Here is a 24,356-nt window from a genome sequence, read left to right as displayed (position 1 = left end):
GGTACAGAACATGGATGGATGGATGTAATGTACTGTATATGTGACAAATAAAGGCTTTCTTCTTCAGTAACTGCTTTATCATAGTTAAGTTAGTGGTCCAGAGACTATCTCAGGAACTTTTGGTGTGAGGAGGAAGAACTCACCCCAGTTGGGATGCAGGGCATCATTCACACACGCGTTTACAACTAGAGCAATTTAGCATAGCCCCATTGCATGTTGTTTGGAGGCAGGCAACCTGGAAGAACCCCATGCAAACTAGGGGCTACAGTGTGACACTCCACACAGACAGTGACGTGAGCTCAGGATCAAATCCCAGACTCTGAAGCTGTGAGGTCAGCATTGCAACCCATACTGTGCCTCCTTACGTTTAGTCTTCTTTTCCTTAAATAACATTTCACAACGGTGATTGGCTGGAGAGAATGGCAATTCATATTATTGTTTACTTTGCAATGGTAATTTGCATTGCAGAGAACAGAGGGCTTTAAAATACAAACTGCTCCTTTATTATAATAGTATTTATATAGCTTATGTTTAGGGCTGACTTTCCCAAAAACATTAGGCTAAAATAGGTTTTACATTACATTTACATTACAGTGTTTTTTTAAGTTAAGATGACCTTTGGCTGTAGTTCTGCCTTTATTTTTGCTTATCGGTGATCTTGTATCTCTCTATTTTTGTCGGTACAGCTGTCTTAGACTAGCTTGCCTGTCTTTGTCCATCTGACCATGTGACTATAATCCCCTCTGATACCAGGAGAGAAGCTTCCAGACAGAGCAATCCATTATCTACTAATTTAGTCCAGGCATGAAAAGAAAGAAGGTGCACAAGTCAATTCTGGTTATGATGTCATTGTGTAAAAACTGCAAAAGATAATATTCTATGTACAACAGCACTGTTGAATTCTGAAATCTGATTGGTTATAAGGTGTTGATTAAGTAAAATCTTCAAGACAGAGAACTGCAATTTCCTATTTGTCAGTAACTTGACAAGCTGCAATTTTTAGGTATGTCTTAAGACCTACACCTCATTAAATTTAACTGTAAATGGTTAAAAGTATGACATTCATTAATAAATTAAAAATTGTAATAGCTGTGAAATTGCTGTGGTTAAACATAAAGAAAATACTTCAGGATATGCTATTTCTGGAAAACAATTAACTTTGCAGTAATAACAGTAACTCCACTTTCCATTGTGCCCCATCACACCACCCAGTAATTGATTATTTTCTTAAAACAACACTCTTGACCGTATTATATTCTTGACGAAATTATTTTCATAAGTGAAGTAAAGTTAAATTAAAATGTACTGACCAAGCTTAGAACAGTTCTTTTAGATAAATAGGCATTGCAATTTATCCCAGAGGTTTAAAAATGTGATTAGAGTTTCTAGCCCTTGGCTATCACACAAAATGCAATAATCTTTCAGGAGAAAATTAAAAAGCTTTCATCAAGCCTCCTGGACACCAGATATTAAAAACATTTGCAGTGCACAATGTTGGGTTTTGGGTTGTTTTTTTTTTGGTATGTAAAACAAAGTAAAAAAAAAAAATGCAATTATGTAGTATCAACAGTATGTTATAAATGTATACTATAGATATACACTCACCAGCCACTTTGATAGAAACACCTGCGCATTCATGCAGATATCCAATCAGCCAGTCATGTGGGAACAGTGCAATGCATAAAATAATACAGAAACAACTCAAGAGCTTCAGCTAATGTTCACATCAAAGATTAGAATGGAGAAACTGTGATCTCAGTGACTTTGACCATGGCATGGATGTTGGTGCCAGTTGGGCTGGTTTGAGTATTTCAGATACTGTAGATCTCTTGGGATTTTCACAAACAACATTCCCTCGAGATTTCCATTTTAACCTCAGATTCTTGTTTTGAACTGATGCTTACAGAACATTTTTGTTTTTCTAATCATTCTGTGTAAACTCTAGAACAGTGGTCACCAACCCTCAACCTTCGCATTTATAATCAATGCGAAATTTCACTTGGATCCAATGCAGTGTTGATAAGATAGGTGGTGATGTGTTTATACTTTCTGGTTCTTGTAAGGACTCTTGCAGCTGCATTCTGGACTAAGTGGAGTTTTATTATGCCCCTACTGGAACATCCAGACAGTAAGCATTACAATAATCTACTCTAGCGGTGACGAAAGCATGAACTACTATTTCTGCGTTATGTAGTGACATTATATTTCTTATCTTAACAATATTTCTGAGATGAAAGAAGGCTATCCTAGTAATATTATCTACATGAATGTCAAATGAAAGACTGGAGTCAATAATCACACCAAGGTCTTTTACTGCTGCACATGACAAAACAGAAAGTCCATCCAGAGTTATTGTGTACTCAGAAAGCTTACCACTAACTACACATGGTCCTAGTACAAGTACTTCTGTCTTGTCAGAATTAAGTAAAAGGAAGTTAAAATGTCTAATGTCCTTTACACATTCCTCAACTTTATTAAGCTGCTGTCTGTTGTCTGGCTTTGCTGAAACATACAGCTGTGCATCATCAGCATAATAAATTGACCTAGAGGTAGCATATAGAGTAAAACGCAGTGGGCCTAAAACAGAACCTTGTGGAACACCAAATTTAACCTCGGTATGCGTGGAGAAGTCGGCATTTATGAACTGATAGCGATCGGTCAAATAAGACCTGAGCCAGGAGAGGACTGTTCCCTTAATGCCAACAACATTTTCTAGTCTATCAAGGAGAATAGTATGTTCTATAGTATCAAAAGCTGCACTAAAGTCAAGTAACACAAGCAAGGAGACACAACCCTGATCAGAGGCCAGTAGTAGGTCATTTACCACTTTAACCAGCGCTGCGGTAGGTTGCGGATCTGTTTCTCCACGGCCTCCAATTCCAACAGCAGCATGTGCAGCTCGATCAAGTCCTCATCTGCACTCAAAGGTGGAGAAACAACTGACATATTCGCCTTTAAAACAGCAGGAGATGAGAGAGATGTGAAATGTATAACAAGGATAGCAGTAAGGTGATGCTAGCGGGCTACAAGCTAGTCACTTATGTTTGTAAGAGCCGATGAAAACTTAGCGACAGTGCAACATTATGATTGTTTTATCTACAATAGTATTGTGATATATGCAAACATTATAAGAGTAAAGATTATATTTTTAAAGTATAGAAATTTTGAAAAAATAATATTGGCACCCTTGAAAAAAAAATGAGCCATGATTGCTGTGAAAACTGTTAAATGTGTGTGTCGGGGTGGCGGTGGGGGATCTAAAATCTCTAAATTTTCATTATGAAAAGAAAGTGTAGCCCTCAGCAACAAAGTGCACCTCATTTGCAGAGAAAGTGCATAAAATATAATAGGAAATATGTAATTAGAATTTCCCTCAGGCTGTTTTTTTCCCTTCATGGGTTGGTGAGTAGATCTAATTGAGTTTTCAAAACTTCTAGTCTATTTTAACACCATCCAGTCATCACTGTGAACCTATTATTATCATTATTATAGACTCATTATTCACTAGTACTTCAATCTCACTGTTTGCATCTTTAGAATAGAAAAGAACTGTCACTTAAACACACTGTTAAATGGAAATGAAAGCGCATATTATTATTCAATGAAGTGGAATTGTTCAGTGAAACAGGCTAATTTTTGCTGGATGATGGGAGATTTAACATTACAGTATTGTTGGTTAATATTTACAGTATATCGTATGGTAATAGGAAGACAGGGCCAGAAAAGATTACAGAAAAAAAGTATTTAACTTTTTAAGTGATTTATACATAACTAACAAGCCTACACACATGTATATACATATATATGCACACACACACACACACACACACAAACACACACACACACACACACACACACACACACACAGGGCAAGGGTAGTGAAAAATTGTCTTTATTCTTTAACCTTTTGATCTTTTATTCAAAAACTTCACAAAAATACTCTCATGGATAACAAACAATTGCACAATTGCAAACAAAACAGGTTTGTAAATTAAAAATATTTGTTAAATATATGTGTGCAACAATTATTGGCACACTTTTAGTCAATACTTTGTGCTACCTCCCTTTGCCAGGATAACAGTTCTCAATCTTCTTCTATAATGCCTGATGAGGTTGGAGAATACATGGCAAGGGATCTGAGACCATTCCTCCATACAGAATCTCTCCAGATCCTTCAAACTTCGTTTATGGGTTTCAAGTCAGAGGACTGGGATGGCCATGGCAGGATCTTGATTTTGGCTTGATATATGGCTACCTCTTCATGTGCGCCAAAACCACCTCTGGTGTTTATTACCAAAAAGCTCAATTTTGGTTTCATCTGACCATAGAACCCACTCCCATTTGAAGTTCCAGTAGTGTCTGGCAGACTGAAGACACTGAAGAGTTTGTTTTTGGATGAGAGTAGAGGCTTTTTTCTTGAAACCCTTACAAACAACTTGTGGTGACGTAGGTGACTTCGGATTGTAGTTTTGGAGACTTTCTGATCCCAAGGCACAACTAACTTCTGCAATTCTCCAGCTGTGATCCTTGGAGATTTTTTGGCAACTCGAACTATCCTCTTCACAGTGCCATGAGATGATATAGACACACGTCCAATTCCAGGTTGAGTCATAACATTTCCAGTTGACTGCAACTTAATGATTCTTAATTATTGCCCTGATGGAGGAAATGGGCATTTTCAATGCATGTCCTATTTTCTTATAGCTACTTCCCATTTTGTGAAGCTCAACAACCTTTTGCTGCACATCACAGCTATATTCCTTCGTCTTACCCATCGTTATGAATGACTAGGGGAATTCGGCCAACGTGTTACCTTATATTTATAGTCATGGTTGAACAATTTCCTGTTCCTAGTCCCCCAGATGTACTAAAAAAAAGTTAAATATCAGTGGGAATATACTTAATTGTTGCACACCTATATTTAACATTTAAAAAAAAAAAAATATATATATATATATATATATATATATATATATATATATATATATATATATATATATAAACCTGTGTTGGGTTTGCAATTCTTTGATATCCATGAGAACAGAGTATTTTTGTGAATTTCTGGAACAAATGATCCAAAGGTTTTTTGCTCGTCTTTACCAAGCGTGCCATATATATATATATGTGTGTGTGTGTGTGTGTGTGTGTGTGTGTGTGCGTGCGTGCCTGCGTGTTTGTCGCTTTGTCAGGCTCTTCTTCCCTTTGCCGTTCTTTTTTCCGTCCTCTTTCTCTTGCCTTATTCTCTGCTTCTCTCTTTTCTTTGCTCATCCTCATCCTCATCCATGTGCTCCCTCTTGTGTATTTATTTATATGCATTTCACTCATTCATTCATGTAATAGTTACTGTTTTTAAGATCTGTGAAATTCTCTTGCCATTTTAGAGTATGAAATGATTTGACATAGCAACAGTAAAATTCACATTTTGTACATTTTATAAAGGTACTTTGCCACATTTTCTGTTACTTTTTGAGTAACAGAAGCTGAGTGGCTTTGCAGAGGCAGAGTATGACCAAATCTCCTACCCTTAGACTGCACTCTTTCCGTTGATTTATACTGCCTTCATTCCTTAATCCCACAGCTTTTACAGAACACACACAAAGAAATCCCTCAAGTTGTTGGAGCTCAGGCTGAGCCGCAAAGCTGCATAATGCCACCTCCAAATTTCCCACCGCCCATTTTTATCTCTTGGAGGTGCTTCATATGAAATCCACTGCAGACTGGAAAGCCCTACTGAGTTGCTTTGAAGTGATAGCTTGCTTATAAGTGTTCAAACTTTCTGTGTGGAGGAAAAAGTGTTGTGTTCAATTATGAGAGTGTCTGAACGTGTAGAATGTGGAACAATTACTCGGTGTGCTTGTGTGTGTGTGGTGACAACTCCTGTACTACATTAGCTAATAGTCTTTAATTAATAAGTGATTGCTCACTGTTAGGAATTACAGTGAGATTATATAACCTGTATAGTGACTGATCATTGGACATAAACACTTCAAAACAAAATTATGAAGTTTGCCAAAAAACTGAGGCTGACTGATGCAATGTTGTACTATATAATACTACTGACAAATAACAAATGGTGCCCCAGTTTTGTGCCAAAATTCCCTTTTCAGTTATTAAAAATGATGTTTAACACATGCTCAGAAATAATTGCCATTAACAGACATAAGATGCAGAATATCCTGTCTCATATTATTCAGCATCCTGTTTCTGATTGAAGTCAAACTGAAACAAATACAGAAGCTCATCTAAATTTGATACCATGTATACATCTCTGATGTCATACCCATTATTTCCTGGTTAGTCTCACAAGTGTATGGAGTTATGTTCAAAAATAGCTAATTCATTAATATTAGTTGATCTATGTCTACTTATAGCTGTCATGTAATGGGTTTAGAGACGGATACAAGTGCAGTTAAGAGCGGTCATAAATCAGTCATATGAGTGGTCATAAATAAGCGAGGGGCCAGGCGATCGGCAGAGAACATGAACTAGACAAAGATAAGAATCAAGAAATGCGATAAACTGCATAAAAACCATGAAACAAAAGACGAGGATCAAAGGCTTTGTACGGCACACGATGTGCACACAATACTTCGCCGTGAACAAAGACACACAAGGGGTTTCAATACCAAATGAAATCAAGGGGATAACACAGAACAGCTGAATACACTGATAAAACGTAAGGGAAACAACCAATGACAATACAGGGGTGGAAACAGGACATAAACCTTAACAGAACATATGTGTCAAATGTAAACATAGTCAATGTCACTGAAAACCTGGAAGAGCATGCCATTGCACTTTGGGCTGTTCATGCGTGTTGAATGCAGAGCGACGGGAAAAATGTGAGAATAGCAATTTTATGGTGTGCTTATGTTGTCTGGCATAGCACATGGCAAGCCTAAATCTCTGACATACTGTAGGTCACTTCTCTATAATGCATGCATTTCTTTCTTATTTTTATCTATCCTGAGAAACAAGTAATTAAACTTATTTGTCATTATCAATTACAGTATAGTCAACACAATAATTTAGATTATTATGCGACAGCATCCAAACATCCCAGTTCACCACAACACGTCCAGATCTGCCCCTTTGCCTTAGAAAAACCTATTCACAAAAAGTTTGACTAAACAAATATGTTTTCAGCCCTGGCTTAAACACTGAGACAATCTCAGTCTCAGTCCCGAACACTACTTGGAAGGCTGTTCCATAACTGTGGGGCTTTGTTAGAGAAAGCTCTACCGCCTGCTGTAGCCTTCACTACTCAACGTACCAACAAACAGCCTGTACCGTTTCATCGAAGTAGGTGTGGCACATCATAAAAGAACAAAATTTTGCTCAGGTACTGTGGTGTGAGGCCATTAAGAGCTTTATAGGTCAATAGTAGCATTTCATAATAATAAATGTGAAATTTGATTGAGAGTCAATGCAGTATGGATAAGATTTTCTATGATGTGGTCATATCTCCGGTTCTAGTAAGAACTGAACAGCCAGGCAGTAAGGCATTGCAATAATCCAACCTAGAGGTAACAAAAGCATGGACTAATTTTTTTTTTTTTTTTTTTGCATTACATTCCATTTCTTATCTTAGCAATATTTCTGAGATGAAAGAAGGCCATCCTAATAATATTTATCTACATGAGCTTCAAATTAAAGACTGGAGTCAACAATCACACCACAGTCTTTTACTGCTGCACATGATGAAACAGAAAGGCCATCCAGAGTTACTGTGTAATCAGAAAGCTTACTTCTAGCTACATGTGATCCTAATATCAGTACTTCTGATTTGTCAAAGATAATAAGCATCCAGTGTCTAATGTCCTTCCTCAACTTTATTAAGCTGGTGTCTGTCATCTGGCTTTCCTGAAACATACAACTGTGTCATCAGCATAACAGTGGAAGCTAATACCATGTTTACGAATAATTTTGCCCAAATGTAGCATATATAAAGAAAAGAGCAGGGGGCCTAAAACAGAAACTTGCAGAACACCAAACTTTACCTTAGTATTCATAGAGAAGTCACCATGTACATCTACAAACTGATAACGATCAGTCAAATAAGACCTGAGTCAGGAGAGGACTGTTCCCTTGTAATGTATCAGTCAGTAAATTCTGACTGATACATTTCATGAATGTTATTCCTATATAGGTACGAGCATAGCTGCTGTGCTACAATCTTTTCTAATATCTTGGAGATAAAGGGGGGGGGGGGGGGGGGGGTGATATTGGCCTATATTTAGACAATTGACAGAGGTCAAAGTCAGGTTTTTTAATTAGGGGTTTGACAACTGATAGTTTCAATGGTTTAAACTATAGCTTGGATATGATGTCCTCCATGTCTCATCTGACCAAATGTGTATAAATTAGAGCCTAAAAGACTATATGCAGGGAGGTTGGCCTTTTAATCAGACAGGCTATCATGTCTGAATTTGTGAACCTGATTTGAAGATCTTTTTACTGTTAATGATCTGCACTTTTATGGCACTTTTATCCAAACACTGTGTCTCATTCACCCATTCACACACACACTCTCACACCAATGGTAGCAGAGCTGCCATGCAAGGCGCTAACTTGTCATTGGGAGCAACTTGGGTTTCAATGTCTTGCCCAAGGACACTTCGACATGTGGAGTCACGTTGCAATTTATTTGTTTATTGTTTATGTTTATTGTTTTATTATATTTGTTTATGTTCGTAGTATACTTAGTATATAGCATTGTTTAAAGCAAATATGGAACATGACAATAAGTGCCAACATCGGCTCTTGTACAGGCCTCACTCCCTTAACTGCCCCTTGACAACAAACAAATGCATTTTCTATTTTTCTCCTCCTGCACCATCTTCTTTGCCTCCATCATTACTTCGGCTAGCTAATAAAACACAATGTAAAACCATTCCACAGCCTTTTTCCCTGCTGTAATCATGGCGTGTGTCAAATGTACACAACAGTGCTAATGTGGCATAAAGGTTCACCTCAGACTGTTGCCTCAGGGATAATTAAAGAGGGATAGAGACATCTTCACACAACAGAGTGCCTTCTATTTGGACAATTACCAGACAGGAACAGAAACATATAAAAAAATGCTCTTGTGTATGTTTAATCCTAGTCTTCTGGATTTTTCACATTATGCAGGATGCGACACATACTTTGTTTCTTTTGGGTTTTTTTTTCTTTTGTTTTGTTACGTTTTTCAGTAAGTCAATCGATCATGGAACCACCACTTTAGGAAGGTATAGTTTGTTTAAAAATATTTCTTGCAGCATAAACTGATCTGAACACTTTCTAAAAATATCACTTTTCATATTCACAGTGTTAGGTTCTCAGAGTGCATCTGTAATGAAACATCTTCTTTATATATAAAACTTAATAGGTTTTTAAATGAATACTTCATGAGCAAGGTTCTAGTAAGTTTGCTCATCCTGCAAGCTGAGATGTTTCCATCACACATGGCAATAATATCAGATTAGTGCATCAACAACTGTAATCACATTGTAGCATATACAAATATAAAGGCTTTAAATCAACAGTAGCATAAGTTGTCATTAATTTCTAGATAATTTTGATATAGTGTTGAAAATGGCTAATCCTTAGATGGTTTTCCTGTTGCATCCCTCCATCTTCTGTTTCACCCCATATCTGTGTACACAAACATGCCATCATCAGAAGTTGATGCCATTTCATATGCCTTTTTCCATAAATATGTGCTAAAATGGTACTAATAATTAAGATAAATTTAAGATTTATTAGCTGTTTTGCAGTGGATTGTACAATATATTATATTGCTTTAAAATGAGAAGAGATATCCTGGGTCAGTGAAACACCCGTTGCTAAGCAGTGACCAGAATGTGAAGGGTGATTAAGTGGAAAGCTGCAGGCCGAGCCTGAGCCACTTGGAGATAACTGTAATTGTGCTATATGGGTCAGTGTATGGCAATGTAGGATGAAATAAATGGCATGTGTGTTAATGTCAGAGTAATAATTCAAAAATAGTAAACCATATTTCAGTATTCTTGTTATTAAACACAATTTTAACTGCAATTACATTTACATGCTGACATAAAAAGTCTGTTTTTCAGGATTCAGTCAGGACTGTTGTGCAGACATCACTGTCTGTTAATTAAAGACATGCTGAAACTTGAAGTGGATGAGCTACAACATTAAAAGACAAATGGGGTTCTGCACCTGTCAGCCACGAACAAGAATATGAGACTACCTGAGGATTTCATCAAAACCGGACAGTTGAAGATCAGAAAAACCTCACCTGGTCTTTTTCCAATCTTCAGCTGATCAGATTTTTCATCTTCTGCTGTTGTGGCTCATCCACATCAAGGTTCAGCAATGCATTCTGAGATGCTTTTCTGCTCACCACGGTTATAAAGAGTGGTTATTTGAGTTAGTGAACCAGTCTGGCCATTCTCCTCTGACCTTTCTCTTCAAAGTGTTTCTTCTGTCCACCAATCTGCCACTTACTGAATGTTTTTTCTTGTTTTTGACACCATTCTGTGTAAATTCTTGAGACTCTTGGGTGTGAAATTCCCAAGAGATAAGCAGGTTCTGAAATACTCAAATAAGCCTGTCTGACACCATCGACCATACCAAGTTACTGAGATCTGGGTGCCATTTTCCATGTTCTAATAAGAGGTAAAGGGGAGAACAATTAGCCGGCAGCATTTTTAAATTCCATTCAACTGGGGAGAATACAGCCTGCGTGGTCCTGTCACTATTACAGGCGCAAAATTTCATTAGTATTGCAATAGACACAGCAGTGTTTTGGTGGTTAACATGATTTTCTTAGAACAGAATGGATGATTTATTTTATTATCAAATATGTTGTATATTTATGCTGAAGTTCAGTTAAGTATGTAACTCTGTAATAAGAATAAATGTGCATTAACTCTATCAGCTTGTACCTTAACCTCTGTATTGTACTCTCTATTCTTTGAAAAACTTCCAATAATTTCTAAACTAAGATCTTACCCACATGAAAGATTAAATAAATCACATCAATATCAAACATTGTATGCCAGTGTCAGGAGCTAGGAGTTTAATGAGCAAACAACATTGCCTGGAGATCAATCAGAGTATTCAGATGGTGTTTTTAAAAGGGTTTAATATGTACAAGTGCTTTATGGGTTTTTTTATGAGCAGAATCTCACTGTCAGAATCTAATCTCTCTTACTCTCTGTCTCTCTCTCTCTCTGTCTCTCTCTCTGTTTAGGAGTGTACATCATTAACGAAGGAGCTGAGTGCATGCCGGGAGCAGCTTCTGGAGAAAGAGGAGGAAATCTCAGAGCTTAAGGCAGAAAGGAACAACACCAGGGTGTGTGTGTGTGTGTGTGTGTGTGTGTGTGTGTGTGTGTGTGTGTGTGTGTTTGTGTGTGTGTGTGTGTGTGTGTGTGTGTGTGTGAGAGAGAGAGAGAAAGAGAGAGAGAGAGAGAGAGAGAGAGAGACTGTCAAATTCAGAGCCTGTGTTTAACAATTAATGAAATGTATAATTTAACTACTTGACCTCAAGATTAAGGCCTTGAACCTTGAGTGGACATAGCAGTCAGACTAAACCATCATATGTCAGTCAGAAGCCGAACTGATAAAATTATATGCCAGTGGTTTTCACACTTAGGAATAGGACACGCTGTTAGGCTGTGATGTGATTTTCCAGAAGAAAATAATTCTCAGGTCTGGACACTAACTGTAGTTAGTTAAATCAAACAATTAGGATAGAACACATATACTGAAAGCTTGTTTTCATCACTTTTCCATCAAATTCGATAAAAACATATGTCAAACGGTACTACATTTCCACATTATTAATACCTCCTGGATTATTGTTTATCACAGCATATATAAGACTATAGAGTGAGCAGTGCAGCAAGAGGCAGGACAAACTATTCTTTCCTCGCACATTTACACAGCAGTGTGATGGCAGAAAGAAAGGATTGGATTGGAGTCCAGTATTCAGGCCAATATTTTCTGTTTTATGGAAAACAAGCTGTATTTCATTTGCTTACAGAAAAAAGCATTAAAAGACATTGCCAATAGGATGGCTGGCCAATTTACTGCTTTGCACACTTTTGCTTTACATTTATTAAAATGAAGTTTCATCAGAGCTGAAAGCATGAATAGAGAATGCAGTTCATTAAAATGATAAAACTGTGTGTGTGTGTGTGTGTGTGTGTGTGTGTGTGTGTGTGTGTGTGTGTGTGTGTGTGTAGCTCCTCCTGGAGCATTTGGAGTGCTTGGTGTCGCGTCACGAGCGCTCATTAAGGATGACGGTGGTGAAGAGACAGGCTCCTCCACCCTCCGGAGTCTCCAGTGAAGTGGAGGTGCTTAAAGCTCTCAAATCTCTGTTTGAACACCACAAAGCCCTGGATGAGAAGGTATGATATCACAGTCCCTCCTCTTTTGAATTTTTTTTCTTTATAAGAGAGTCCTATTTGGAAGACTATCTAAAGGTTAAAGACCCTATGTTTTATTCTCCTCATGGGAATACCTTGAGAACCCTTGTGTCAGATTTCCAGCCCTATTTATTCACACTAGGGGTTGTGTAGACTAGTTGACTAATATATTGAGTAGTTGCCAGGGTGAGAAGCTGTCAACTAGTCAGGGCAGTTGAAATAACAGTGAGGTAGATGGTTAGGATATGCAGCCAGACAATAAAGAAAGCAGAGAGCTGACAAATTTCACTCAGCTAATTTAGTGTCACATCAACAACACATGCCAGCTCAATGAGTCTGATCCAGACTCTTTTTCAGATACTACTGACCTCACATTATCCTCTCTCTCTCTCTCTCTCTCTCTCTCTCTCTCTCTCTCTCTCTCTCTCTCTCTTCAATAACTGCATAACAATGTTTCTCTCTCTCTCTTCAATAACTGCATAACAATTTTGTAATTAGCAACAGAGGCTTGAGATGGGATGCGTCATAAATTAGAGTGTTTTAAGGACAACAACCTTGAAACAGACAAATGTCTTGAAATAAAACATCTGAACATTGTTTTGAGGTGGGATAACTGTGGTATAAGCCGAATAATTGACTCTGGTCCATTGAATTATTAGAAAAGAATGCATTACCACCTCCGGGTGTGCATTATATTCTAATAATTCAACGGCCCATCGTCAATTTTTTGTTACATAGTGTTGCCTAAATATTAAATTCCAGTAGTGATGCTGGAAACTTCATTTGTAGACTGTGCATGGCTGTTAATTTATGTGTAGCCTAAAAATAGCCATGTCCTAAAAGTTTTTGTGTCAGCTGTGGAAAAGATGACTAGACTACAATTTTTTTTTTTTAATTACTGTTTGACTAGTAAAAATGTGTAGTTGTGAAGCTCCTATTTCACACCTCTGTATGGGTCAATCACAGAAAGTGGACATGCAGTTGTTTGGATGCTTTGGTTTGGTTGAGGTGTCTTTATTTTCGAGCACTTAACATGTATTTCTGCTGATATTTTGCATGAGTATGAATTAAGATACTGGACTGAAGTTTTGTCAGTATGTGATATTGGTTTGTTGTCTTGCTGTAGGTGAGGGAGCGACTGCGAGTGGCTCTGGAGAGAGTGACAACACTAGAGGGCCAACTGGCTGCCACCAATCAGGAGGTATGTGTCTAAATATCAATGTGTATTTACAGTGCCCTCCACTGATATTGGCACACTTGGTAAAAAGAAAAAGAAACAGGTTTATCAAAAAAAAAAAAGTGTTAAAAATATGTTTGCAACAATTATTGGCACCCTTTTAGTCAATACTTTGTGCTAGCTCCCTTTGCCAAGATAACAGCTCTGAGTCTTCTCTTATAATGCCTGATGAGGTTGGAGAATACATGGCAAGGGATCTGAGACCATTCCTCCATACAGAATCTCTCCAGATCCTTCAAATTTCAAGGTCCATGCTGGTGGACTGTCCTCTACAGTTTATCCCACAGGTTTTGTATGGGGTTCAAGTCAGGGGACTGGGATGGCCATGACAGCACCTTGATTTTGTGGTCAGTAAACCATTTTTGTGTTAATTTTGATCTATGTTTTGGATCTTTGTCCTGCTGGAAGATCCAACCACAGCCCATTTTAAGGCAGTCAGGTTTTCATTTAATATCTGTTGATATTTGAGTCCATGATGCCATGAGTCCTAACAAAATGTCCAGGTCTTCTGTCAGAAAAACAGTCCCAAAACATTAAAGAGACACCATATTTAACCGTGGGCATGAGGTACTTTTCTATATGGCTAGCTCTCTGTGTGCACCAAAACCACCTTTAGTTATTTTGGTTTCATCTGACCATAAAACCCAATCCTATTTGAATTTCCAGTAGTGTCTGGCAAACTGAAGATGCTCAAGGTTGTTTTTGGATGAGAGTAGAGGCTTTTTTTCTTGAAACTCTTCCAAACAACTTGTGGTGATGTAGGTGACTTCGGATTGTAGTTTTGGAGACTTTCTGACCTTAAGACACAACTAACTTCTGCAATTCTCCAGCTGTAATCATTGGAGATTTTTTGGCCACTCGAATCATCCTCTTCAAAGTGCATTGAGACAATATAGACCCACATCCTTGATTCATAACATTTCCAGTAGAATGGAACTTCTTGATTATTGCCCTGATGGAGGAAATGGGCATTTTCAATGGCTTTGCTATTTTCTTATAACCACTTCCCATTTTGTGAACCTTATCAACCTTTTGCTTCACATCACAGCTATATTCCTTGGTCTTACACATTGTTATGAATGACTAGGGGAATTCGGCCAACGTGTTACCTCATATTTATACCCCTGTGAAACAGAAAGTCATGGTTGAACAATTTCCTGTTCCTAGTCACCCAGGTGTACTATATATATATATATTTATATATATATATTTATATATATATATATATATATATATATATATATATATATATATATATATATATATATATATAACAGTGGTAATATACTTCAAATATATTTTTCTCATATGAATTCATAGGGGTGCCAATAATTGTTGCACACCTAAATTTAACAAAGATATATTTTTGGCTAAACCTGTGTTGTGTTTTCAATTGTTTGATATCCATGAGAGCTAAATATTTTTGTGATTTTTTTTTTTAAAAACAAAAGATCTAAATGTTAAACAATAAAGACAATTTTACCAAGCCTTCTTTGCTCTTATTTACCAATGGTGCCAATATTAGTGGAGGGCACTGTATCTGTAGATCTTCGCTGAAATCATCTTTCTAACATCTAACATCTACCACCACCAGCTCATTGAATTTACTTAATTCAATCCACGTGATTGAATGTGTTACATTAACACGATGTGTTTTTGTACATCCAACATGATTTGATCATGTAATTTCAAAGCCCTGAATAAAATTGAACACGACTCTCCAACCTGAACTGAGGACTGAACCCATTGATGATTCTGCAACACCCATGTCAAAACTTAGCTATTGGACCACACGTTTTAATCCTGTTAGAGTAATACTATACTTATAGTTCCCATCGGCGCCAACATCCTCGCAAGATTTCATAATGCTATTGGTTTGTGTTAATATTAAAGTGAGCATGAATTGATCATGCTCACTTTACATAATTCAATCTAGCAATTAGAAACTTGTTTAAATTGCATTTAGTATAACCAATTAAATCATGTTTTAATGAGAAACTTAATATTATCTTAATATGCTTAATATTTACATAAACTATATGTAATACATTCATTGTCCACTTTAATAGGAACACCTGCTTATTTATTAAGCTATCCATTCAGCAAATCATGTGCCATTCTGCTTTTCTAACGCAGCCTCCTGAAGATATTGTCTTCTGAGATGCTGTTCTGCTCACCATGGGTGTAAAGAGTGATTATTTGATTATTAGAGGATTATTATAATTCTGTCTGGTCATTCTCCTCTGATTTCCTAACAAGGTGTTTCACGCTGTAGACCCTCATTTCACACCATTCTGTGTAAACTGTGGAGACTGTTGTGTGTGAATATCCCAGGAGATCAGCAGTTTCTGAAACATTCAAATCAGCCTATTTGGCACCTATAGCTCTTGACATGTGTCTCCATGATTTTATGCATTGTGCTGCTGCCACATCAATGGCTGATTGGACAACTGCATAAATGAGCAGGTGTGTTCCTAATAAAGTCGGCGGTGAGTGTAAATTCTCTTACATCTTACCCACCACGTATTCCTTTTAAACATTTTTTGTAAATCTTGTATTATGTTATACTTTATACACTTAAATATCTATCTAACGTTTAATTGTCTTTTTAATTGTCTTTTCTTTTTTTTTTGGTAAAACAAACAAACAAAAATTTTTTTTTTACTTATTTGATAGCTTAAAAATTCCACTAAAGATGAGTTCAGATATTTTTCAATATCTGTTAGCAAACTGTTAACTACAATCTGGAGACTAGCTAGGTTTCTATTTGTGGGATGCAAGAATTTTAGTAATGTTTGCTGAAGCAGGCAATGGAAACTCCTTCACCTTCACCATTATTACTAGTTGTTCGTGAAATCTTACCAAAAAATTCCAGCATCTTTTGTGATGACACCAGGTGCACCAAGAAAATTGTTGCAATATATCTTGAAATTGATGTATTTAATATAGTGTCTGAAAAGTTTTTTTGCCCTTTGTATTTTTTTGAACATATCTTTTTAATGCTTAGAACATGTACCGCTATCTCTGAGGTAGGGAGGTTTTACAGCCATTATTTCCTGGTCCACAGATACGACGTTGCATTCGGCCAATTTTAGATCTGTGTCATCCGAACTGTACTCTTCGGACATACAGGTTCACAGTGTTGAAACTCAAACTTATCGTCCCAGAGACTCAGTTTTAGGACTGCATTGTGATGATAGCTCTAAAAAGATGCATATTCCATTCCCCAGTCATAGGAAGTCCCTGAGGTTTGGTTTGGAGGCAACATATATCAATATTTCAACACATATCAATTCTTCCTTTTGCCTTCATGAAGTGCATGGATGCCACTCTGGCTCCTTTGCAACTCCCGGGTATCTGTGTGCTAAATTACCTGGATGACTGGTTAATTCTAGTGTGATCCAGGAAGTTGGTGATTCAACATCATGATGTTGTTTTTGCCCACGTGAGGAGCTTGGGGCTCAGGTTGAACCTCAGGGAAAGTTCCTCTAGACGAGAGCGACTTTTCTAGGGGTTGTATCGGAGTCATATATGAACGGATTCTAATTCAATGTGGGAATATCTATCCCCAATATGCATAGTGCAATCCTATGAACACTGAGCAAGATAAAGTTAGGTCTGGGCATCTTCTCCAGTCTCTACTGTTGGGGCTTATGGCAACATCATACCGTTGGGCTCTTTGCACATGAGACCAGTCAGTGGTGGCTGAAAGTTGGGGGTTTCATCCAAGGATGAAACCCCTGAGAGTAATCAGTGTCATGTGGCAATGCCTACGTGCTCTGAGAACTTGGAAGTGTCTTGGGTTCTAGCCTCAGGTCACACTCTAGGGGCATCTATTATTGTAAGACGGTAAAGTCAAACGCCTCCCTCATGGTCTCTGGTATGGCCCTCATGTGGTGTGGCATATAAATTGCCTAGAAGTGTGGACTGTACTTCTAGCACTGAAATTCTTCTCCTCGGTTGAGTGGTCACCATGTGTTAGACAATACAGTGGTGGTCTCATATATCAACCACCAGGGAGGATTACATTTGCACCCCCTGTTCAGGCAGGCTCAACTATTTCTTCTCTGCGGAGGGGAAGTTTTTTCAGTGGGTGCAATGTACATTCTGAGCAATTGAAATATGGGGGCACACATCCTGTCGAGGCAGGGGCTGACGCCTGGGGATTAGAGGCTCCATCCACAAGTGAGTATGGGTCAGTCCGTATGGTGAAGGTTTGGCTGAGCGGAAATGGACGTGTTTGCTTCTGAGGAGACAACATGCTGCCCGGTGTGGTTTGCCCTCATTCCTCCTGGACCTCCTCCTGCAAAAAAAGTGGGCTCAGGGCTGGACGCCATGGTACATATGTGGCTGAGGTCACGTCTGTAACCCTTTCCCGCGATTGCTCTGCTCCCACAAGCTCTAGCGAGAGTTCGCCAAGATCGATAGCACCGGATTGGCCTGCTCGAATTTGGTTTTCTGAGGTAATATCTCTGCTGGGAGAATCCCATTCACAGGGATCTAGTGCCTCAAGCCAGAGGTTTTATTTATGACCCTCTGTGGGGTAAACATCCTCTAACTTTGAAGTTTATGTCTGGTGTCAGATGGCTGTGGCCCATCTGCAGACCACACATACCTTCCTGGAACCTTTCTCTGGTCCAGGAAGATCTGTCAGACGCCCCATTTGAACCCTTTGAGTCAACTTCAGAGAAGCTTCTGACCCTAAAGGTAGCTCTTTTGGCTGGCCCTGGCATCTCTGTTGCCCCTTCCTGCCTTGACTTTGCCCCTGGATTAGCCAAGTCCACCCTATATCCTAACCAGATTATTCCTAAGTGCCTACATCTGCTGTCCAGCCAGTAGTGTTGCAGGATTTCTCCCCTCCTCTGTTCCTTCACTGGAACAAGGAAGATTGCACCTACTGTGTCTAGTGAGGGCTCCTTGTACTTACGTCCACCACTCCGGCCAATGGCATAAGTCAGAACAGTTGCTGGTCTGCTTTGCAGAGACAGTAGAGGTGATGCTGCATCAAAGCAGTGCATGTTTGTTTTGATCGTGAAATATCTTTTGCTTATGAGGCACGCAGTCATGCTACACCTCTGGGTATAGGGGCTCATTCCACTAGGGTGGGTCGCCTCCTCAAAGGCTTTATCTAAGGGGTACCCTTACATAATGTGTGTGCTGTGCAGGGTGGTCTATGCCGCACACATTCATTTGATATTACAGTTTGGCCTTATTGGCCAGCTCGCAGGGGGATTCCTTTTCGCAGGGATCTATTGTCTCAAGCCAGAGGGTTGATTTATCATGCTTGGCCGGAACTATGGAACTGTGAGTCTGGCCCCTGAGGTACACCAGCTCATATATTCTGGTCTCGCAGTCAAGGTTGTAGAGACCATGTTAAATGCTAGGAACATTAGTGAGACCCAGTAAACTACGCAATGCTACAGTCCTGGAGTTCTTACAGGAATGTTTCTCAGCAAGGTTTTACAATAAGGGTCTAGGACTCCAGTCCTGGAGTTCTTAAGTTCCTTCTTGATGAAAATATATTGATTTTCTTTTTCCAACAAGGCAAACCTTATCTTTTTTTATTGCATTTTCAAAAGATTGAATGTAGTACTTTGAAATCTCTGATATACTGCTCAGGCACACAAACCTGTATACTTTCTTGAATGACATTGCTTGTTTATACATGAGATTGAGTATCTGGGTCAAAACCTGCAATTCAGCATTAAGCATTCACTGTGTGTGTGTGTGTGTGTGTGTGTGTGTGTGTGTGTGTGTGTGTGTGTGTGTGTGTGTGTGTGTGTGCATGTGTGTGTGTGTGTGTGTGTGTGTGTGTGTGTGTGTGTGTGTGTGTGTGTGTTTATAAACACCAGTCACTTTTACTCTCAGGTTAAAATTAAATGTGACTTTTTACAATGTGATTAAAGACGCTGGGTTTATAAAGGTTACAGTTGAACGAGCTATTTTGAGAATTGCTCTACTTTTAAGTAAATCTATAAAACTGGCTTAATTTTGGGACAATAAAAGAAAAAAATGGCCTCCTTTTTTCTCCTATAGCAGGATTGAGTTTGATAGAACATTTCATCATCAGATCGCTCACACTTTTCTTTCGCCTATTCCTTCAGGCACAATGCTGCAGGGACACTTTTAAAGACCTGTCGGACACATCAGATTCTAGAGGGCATTTGATTGGACAAAAAAACTGATGAGAAGCTGAAGTGCAGAATGATATCAGCATAACTGTTGATCCACATTGGTGGTAGAGAGAGACTGTAGATGTTGAATTTGTGTATCTTCTAAATGTAAATTTTGTCATTGTTTTGGAGCACACTAGCTATAGATAACGTTAAGGCTAACATCTTCATACTAAAAGCCACAACTTCATGGGGGCTTTGACTGCAAAATAAATGCCATTAATCTTCTCAATACAGATTTATTTCATGAACATTATTTAAATAAACATTATTTAAATTAATAATATGTTGTCTATTTATTAGAGCCATAGAGCTTTCTATTCTTAAACCTTCCACCCACATTAGGTCAAAGTGTAGATTATTTATAAGCTTCTGGTTTTTGAGTTAGTGATGTTTGGATTAAACCATTTCAAGTTAAAGGACCAGTCAAACAGACAAATAACTATATAAACTCAATAATAAATACAATAACTTTAATAATGTTGTGTTGTAATTCTAAAATTTTCCAAAAGTAACTAAGTAGATCCTGCTATGAGAACCACTGATATAACACATGTATTAAAACGTTATTTAATGTGTTTAAAAGCCGCAGTACTACCACCTTGTATGTGTGTGTGTGTGTGTGTGTGTGTGTGTGTGTGTGTGTGTGTGTGTGTGTGTGTCACTTTGTCAGGCTCTTCTTCCCTTCTTCATTATTTTTCCATCTCCTCTTTCTCTTGCCTTATTCTCTCCTTCTCTCTCTTTTCTTTCCTCATCCTCATCCATGTGCTCCCTCACTCTTGTTCTTCCTGTTTTTCCTTCACTATTTTTCATTTTTACCTATAATTGTTCTTGCTGTCTCTGTCTTTTCCTCACCCTCTTCCATTCAGTTTCTTTCTGTTTCCTTCCTTCTTTCATCTTCATGTTTGCTTTCTTTCTCTATCCTTCTCTTCTATCATTTTCTTCTATGCTGTCCATTTCTCCTTTCTCATCCCCTCAGATGATTTCTCTTCCTCTTCCTTTCCTTTTCTCATCCTCACCTATTCCTTTCTCCCTTCTATGCCTCCTTTCACTCATTGCCCTTCTCTCATTCATTCCCTGTAAGCTATCTCTCATTCCTTCTCTTCTTAATTCATTATGTGCTTTCTGTTGTTCTCTTGTCTCATGATTTCACTTCATCTCTGCTTTTCTCATCCTGTCATATTCTCTCTAAACATTTATCTCCTTCACATTTTCCTATTTTCACTTTTTAACTTCTGTCTTCTCACATACACTCTTACTCTCTCTCGCTCTCTCTCTCTCTCTCTCTCTCTTTCTATCTCTCTTTTCTTGTTTTCTTGTGTGCTTTCTTTCATTCTCTTTCTCCTCCACTCATCCTCTCATATGCTTAATATCTCATAGCACCCTCTCTTCCTTCTTCTCCTTTTCTCATCCTTGTCCTTGCTTTCTGTCCTTCTCTCTCTCTCTCTCTCTCTCTCTCTCTCTCTCTCTCTCTCTCTCTCTCTCTCCCTGATCCAGTATGTATGTAGTCATTAAAATAAGCCCCACACTTCATTACACTGCACTAAATACACTTGATGATTTTAATAATCTTTAAGTGTGATTGATGATTGATGATTTTAATAAGCTTTAACTGTTCAGGGCTGATGTAGATTTACAGCCTCGCTGTGTTCAGGTAGCACTGAGAAACAGACGAGTGCCACCCTATGGATATTTACAAAAACACACACGTTAGGTAATTCATTAGTTAATCAGATTGAAAGCACTTACATTAGGCAACTGATTAGAGAGCCACATTAAACAGTTACCTTTACCAGAATTCATTTGCTAGTTTTAATCTAATGGTAGACATTTTTAGCAGCATGTAAAGGGTTAAAAGTTCACTAGTGACGCTCCATCAATTCCAGGATTTGAACTCACTACCTCACAAACAACAACACTTTCTTTTTTTACAAAACATAGTATTCATCGAAGGATGTTTGTGCTTTGTATCCACAGCTTGCCATGGTGCGACAGGGAAAGACAGACGGGAACAAAATGGACAGCTCAAAACCAGCCTGGAAGGTTCTTAAATATTGTTCATAAGTGCCATTTTAGCAACTTTTGCATGAAACATCCCTCCCTGTTTGTAATATACTCTATAAACATCTAACTGAGAATTAAGTTTTAGCATTTCTGAATAAAACAGAAGACAAGGGAATTCATAAATTATCCAACATCTAGTGTTCCCCATGAAGGTTTCTTCAATTAACGTCCAGCAATGCATTCAGCTTTAGACCAAACATCCGTCTACACACCTGGAATTTCTGCTTGAACCTGTGATTCACACACACACACACACACACACACACACACATGCTCCCAAGTTGTAGGTCAAGGTTATTAAAACCATACTGCTGAATAAAGTGCCAAGGGATGTAAAGATCTTTATACTGGAAGAGAGATGCCTTGCTTATGCCTTGCTGTTTTTTATTCTCCCTCACAAATAACCTGAAACACTGCACACAAATTCTCCTTCTGTATTAGTACACATTGTTTGGAAGGGTTTGTGAGTTCAGAGGGAAAAAAGCTATATGGTTTAATTGGACATATAGAGGCAGAAAATAAATTAGCATATTTTATTATTTTTATTTTAATTTATTTTATTTTATTTATTTTTATTAATATTTTATTTTATTATTAGATTTTATACAAACAGAAGAGTAATCACAAAAGTCTCACAAGCTGGGGAGGAAGCAGCCACAATTGGAAAAGATATAATAGCAAGTATGTAATAGCTTGATTATGGGCAAATTTACCTACTAATTGTTATTATAATATTTCTTCTTATTAAATTGTAATATTTCTTAAAATTAATGATAATAATATGTTATTTAGCTTTATTATTTTAGACACTTTTACATATTTCAAGCTTTAAAGTTTCATATTCTATTGTCAGATAATTTAACTTCTTTGTAGATATAAATGCGTAAAATGGTTCTATTAGAATAGGTTAAATAAAAAGGTTCTAATAAGCTTGTTCCATTAGAACAATCTTAGGTCAAGCTTAAACTGAGTAAAAATATCTAGAAATATCTTTAATAATTATATATATATATATATATATAAATATATATATATATATATATATATATATATATATATATATATATATATATATATATATATATATATATATATGGTTTATTGTAATATTGTAATAGGAAATACTAGATACATTTGACTATATTCCAGATGTTTTAACTTGATATCATTTTTGTAAGTATATAACACAAATACTCTGTGCACCCCAAAACTGTAATTGAAGCCTCCTTGGTTGAAAATCTATCCAGCAACGATAACGAAGTACAAATTCTTAAAATGCATTCAGAGGAATCTAGGAATGAGGAAAGCAGAGGATGCACAGGTGCTTTTTTACACAGATGTTCATTCTTCTTTTTCTTTTTCTTCTTCTTCTTCTTCTCCTTCTTCTTATTATTATTTGGTTGTGTGACGTAAAAGGTAAACGGTCTGCACTTGTATAGCGCCTTTTAACCTTAGATTTACACTGATTCTCATTCACCCATTGACATGTGCACTCACACACCAATGGCAGCAGAGCTGCCATGCAAGGCGCTGGCCTGCCGTCCAGAGCAATTTGGGGTTCAGTGTCTGCATTAGCCTATTAAGTGTGTAGTATAAATGCTTCATCAATAAATAATGAAATAATAAGGACCACATATACAAAATGAATTAAGTCAATTAATATACCATGCTTTAAAAACAGAGCAACAAAGTGAGTAGAATCATTAGGATAAAAAAAATCAACATTTAACTTCATGTGTGTAAGAATATTTTAATTAAAGATGATTCAGTGTACAATTATCATCATTAATAAGTGAATTGTTATTTTGGTTATTATAATGAGAAGCATGCAATTAGTTTTTGTGGCTTCCATAGATGCACCATTTCATCTTGGTGGAATCCCCAAGGTCACTAAAAAGACTTTTCCAATATTTCATTAGAAATGTGTCCTGAAAGTCATGCTATCTCAAATCAAATAAAATTTTTTATTGATCACACACACAACCATAAACAGTACAATGTGCAGTGAAATGCTTTTTACAATTGTCTGTAACATAAAAATTTAATTTACATCAACCAGAATTTACATGTATATAAGTAGAAAAAAAGTAAGTGTATATAAAGGATATAAAAAATAGATGACCTCAACAGTATGGACTATGTTTGGAATAAAGTGCTTTACCTTGTGCCCTGAGTTCCCTGGGATAGGCTCCAGGCTCCCCAAGACCCTGTATAGGATTAGCGGTACAGAAAGTGGATGGACGGATTTACATGCTGATTATAGTCAGTCATATTTTAAGAGCTACACACCCTGAAATATGTTGTCAATTATTCACGGGTGGAAATTTTGTTGAAGGGAACTTGAGTCAAATCTGCTTGTCATAGAGTGATGATGTGAACCAAGAATGTGAGCTGCCTTACAACATTGTCATCCTTGTTTACTCAAGGATGGCGGACAAAACTTTATGAATATACTTTGCTAGCTACTTAGCAAGTTAGCTAATGATC

The 24,356-nt window shown here is 37.5% G+C and overlaps 1 protein-coding gene across 7 annotated transcripts in view; it reads left to right on the top strand.

Annotated features, from left to right (window-relative positions):
* ppfia4 (PTPRF interacting protein alpha 4) overlaps positions 1-24,356 on the top strand; it is a 139,669-nt gene that overhangs the window by 78,454 nt on the left and 36,859 nt on the right. For all 7 annotated transcript variants that reach the window (XM_053674163.1, XM_053674162.1, XM_053674166.1 and 4 more), the window contains exons 2-5: positions 11,219-11,320; positions 12,213-12,377; positions 13,522-13,596; positions 21,783-21,848. In XM_053674163.1, the coding sequence (XP_053530138.1) occupies positions 11,219-11,320; positions 12,213-12,377; positions 13,522-13,596; positions 21,783-21,848 (408 nt within the window). The remainder of the gene's footprint in view (positions 1-11,218; positions 11,321-12,212; positions 12,378-13,521; positions 13,597-21,782; positions 21,849-24,356) is intronic.

Source organism: Ictalurus punctatus, chromosome 21 (assembly GCF_001660625.3).
Source record: "Ictalurus punctatus breed USDA103 chromosome 21, Coco_2.0, whole genome shotgun sequence".
Classification (NCBI taxonomy): domain Eukaryota; kingdom Metazoa; phylum Chordata; class Actinopteri; order Siluriformes; family Ictaluridae; genus Ictalurus; species Ictalurus punctatus.
Note: the sequence above shows the minus strand (reverse complement) of the source record. Positions and strands in the feature narration are given on the sequence as shown.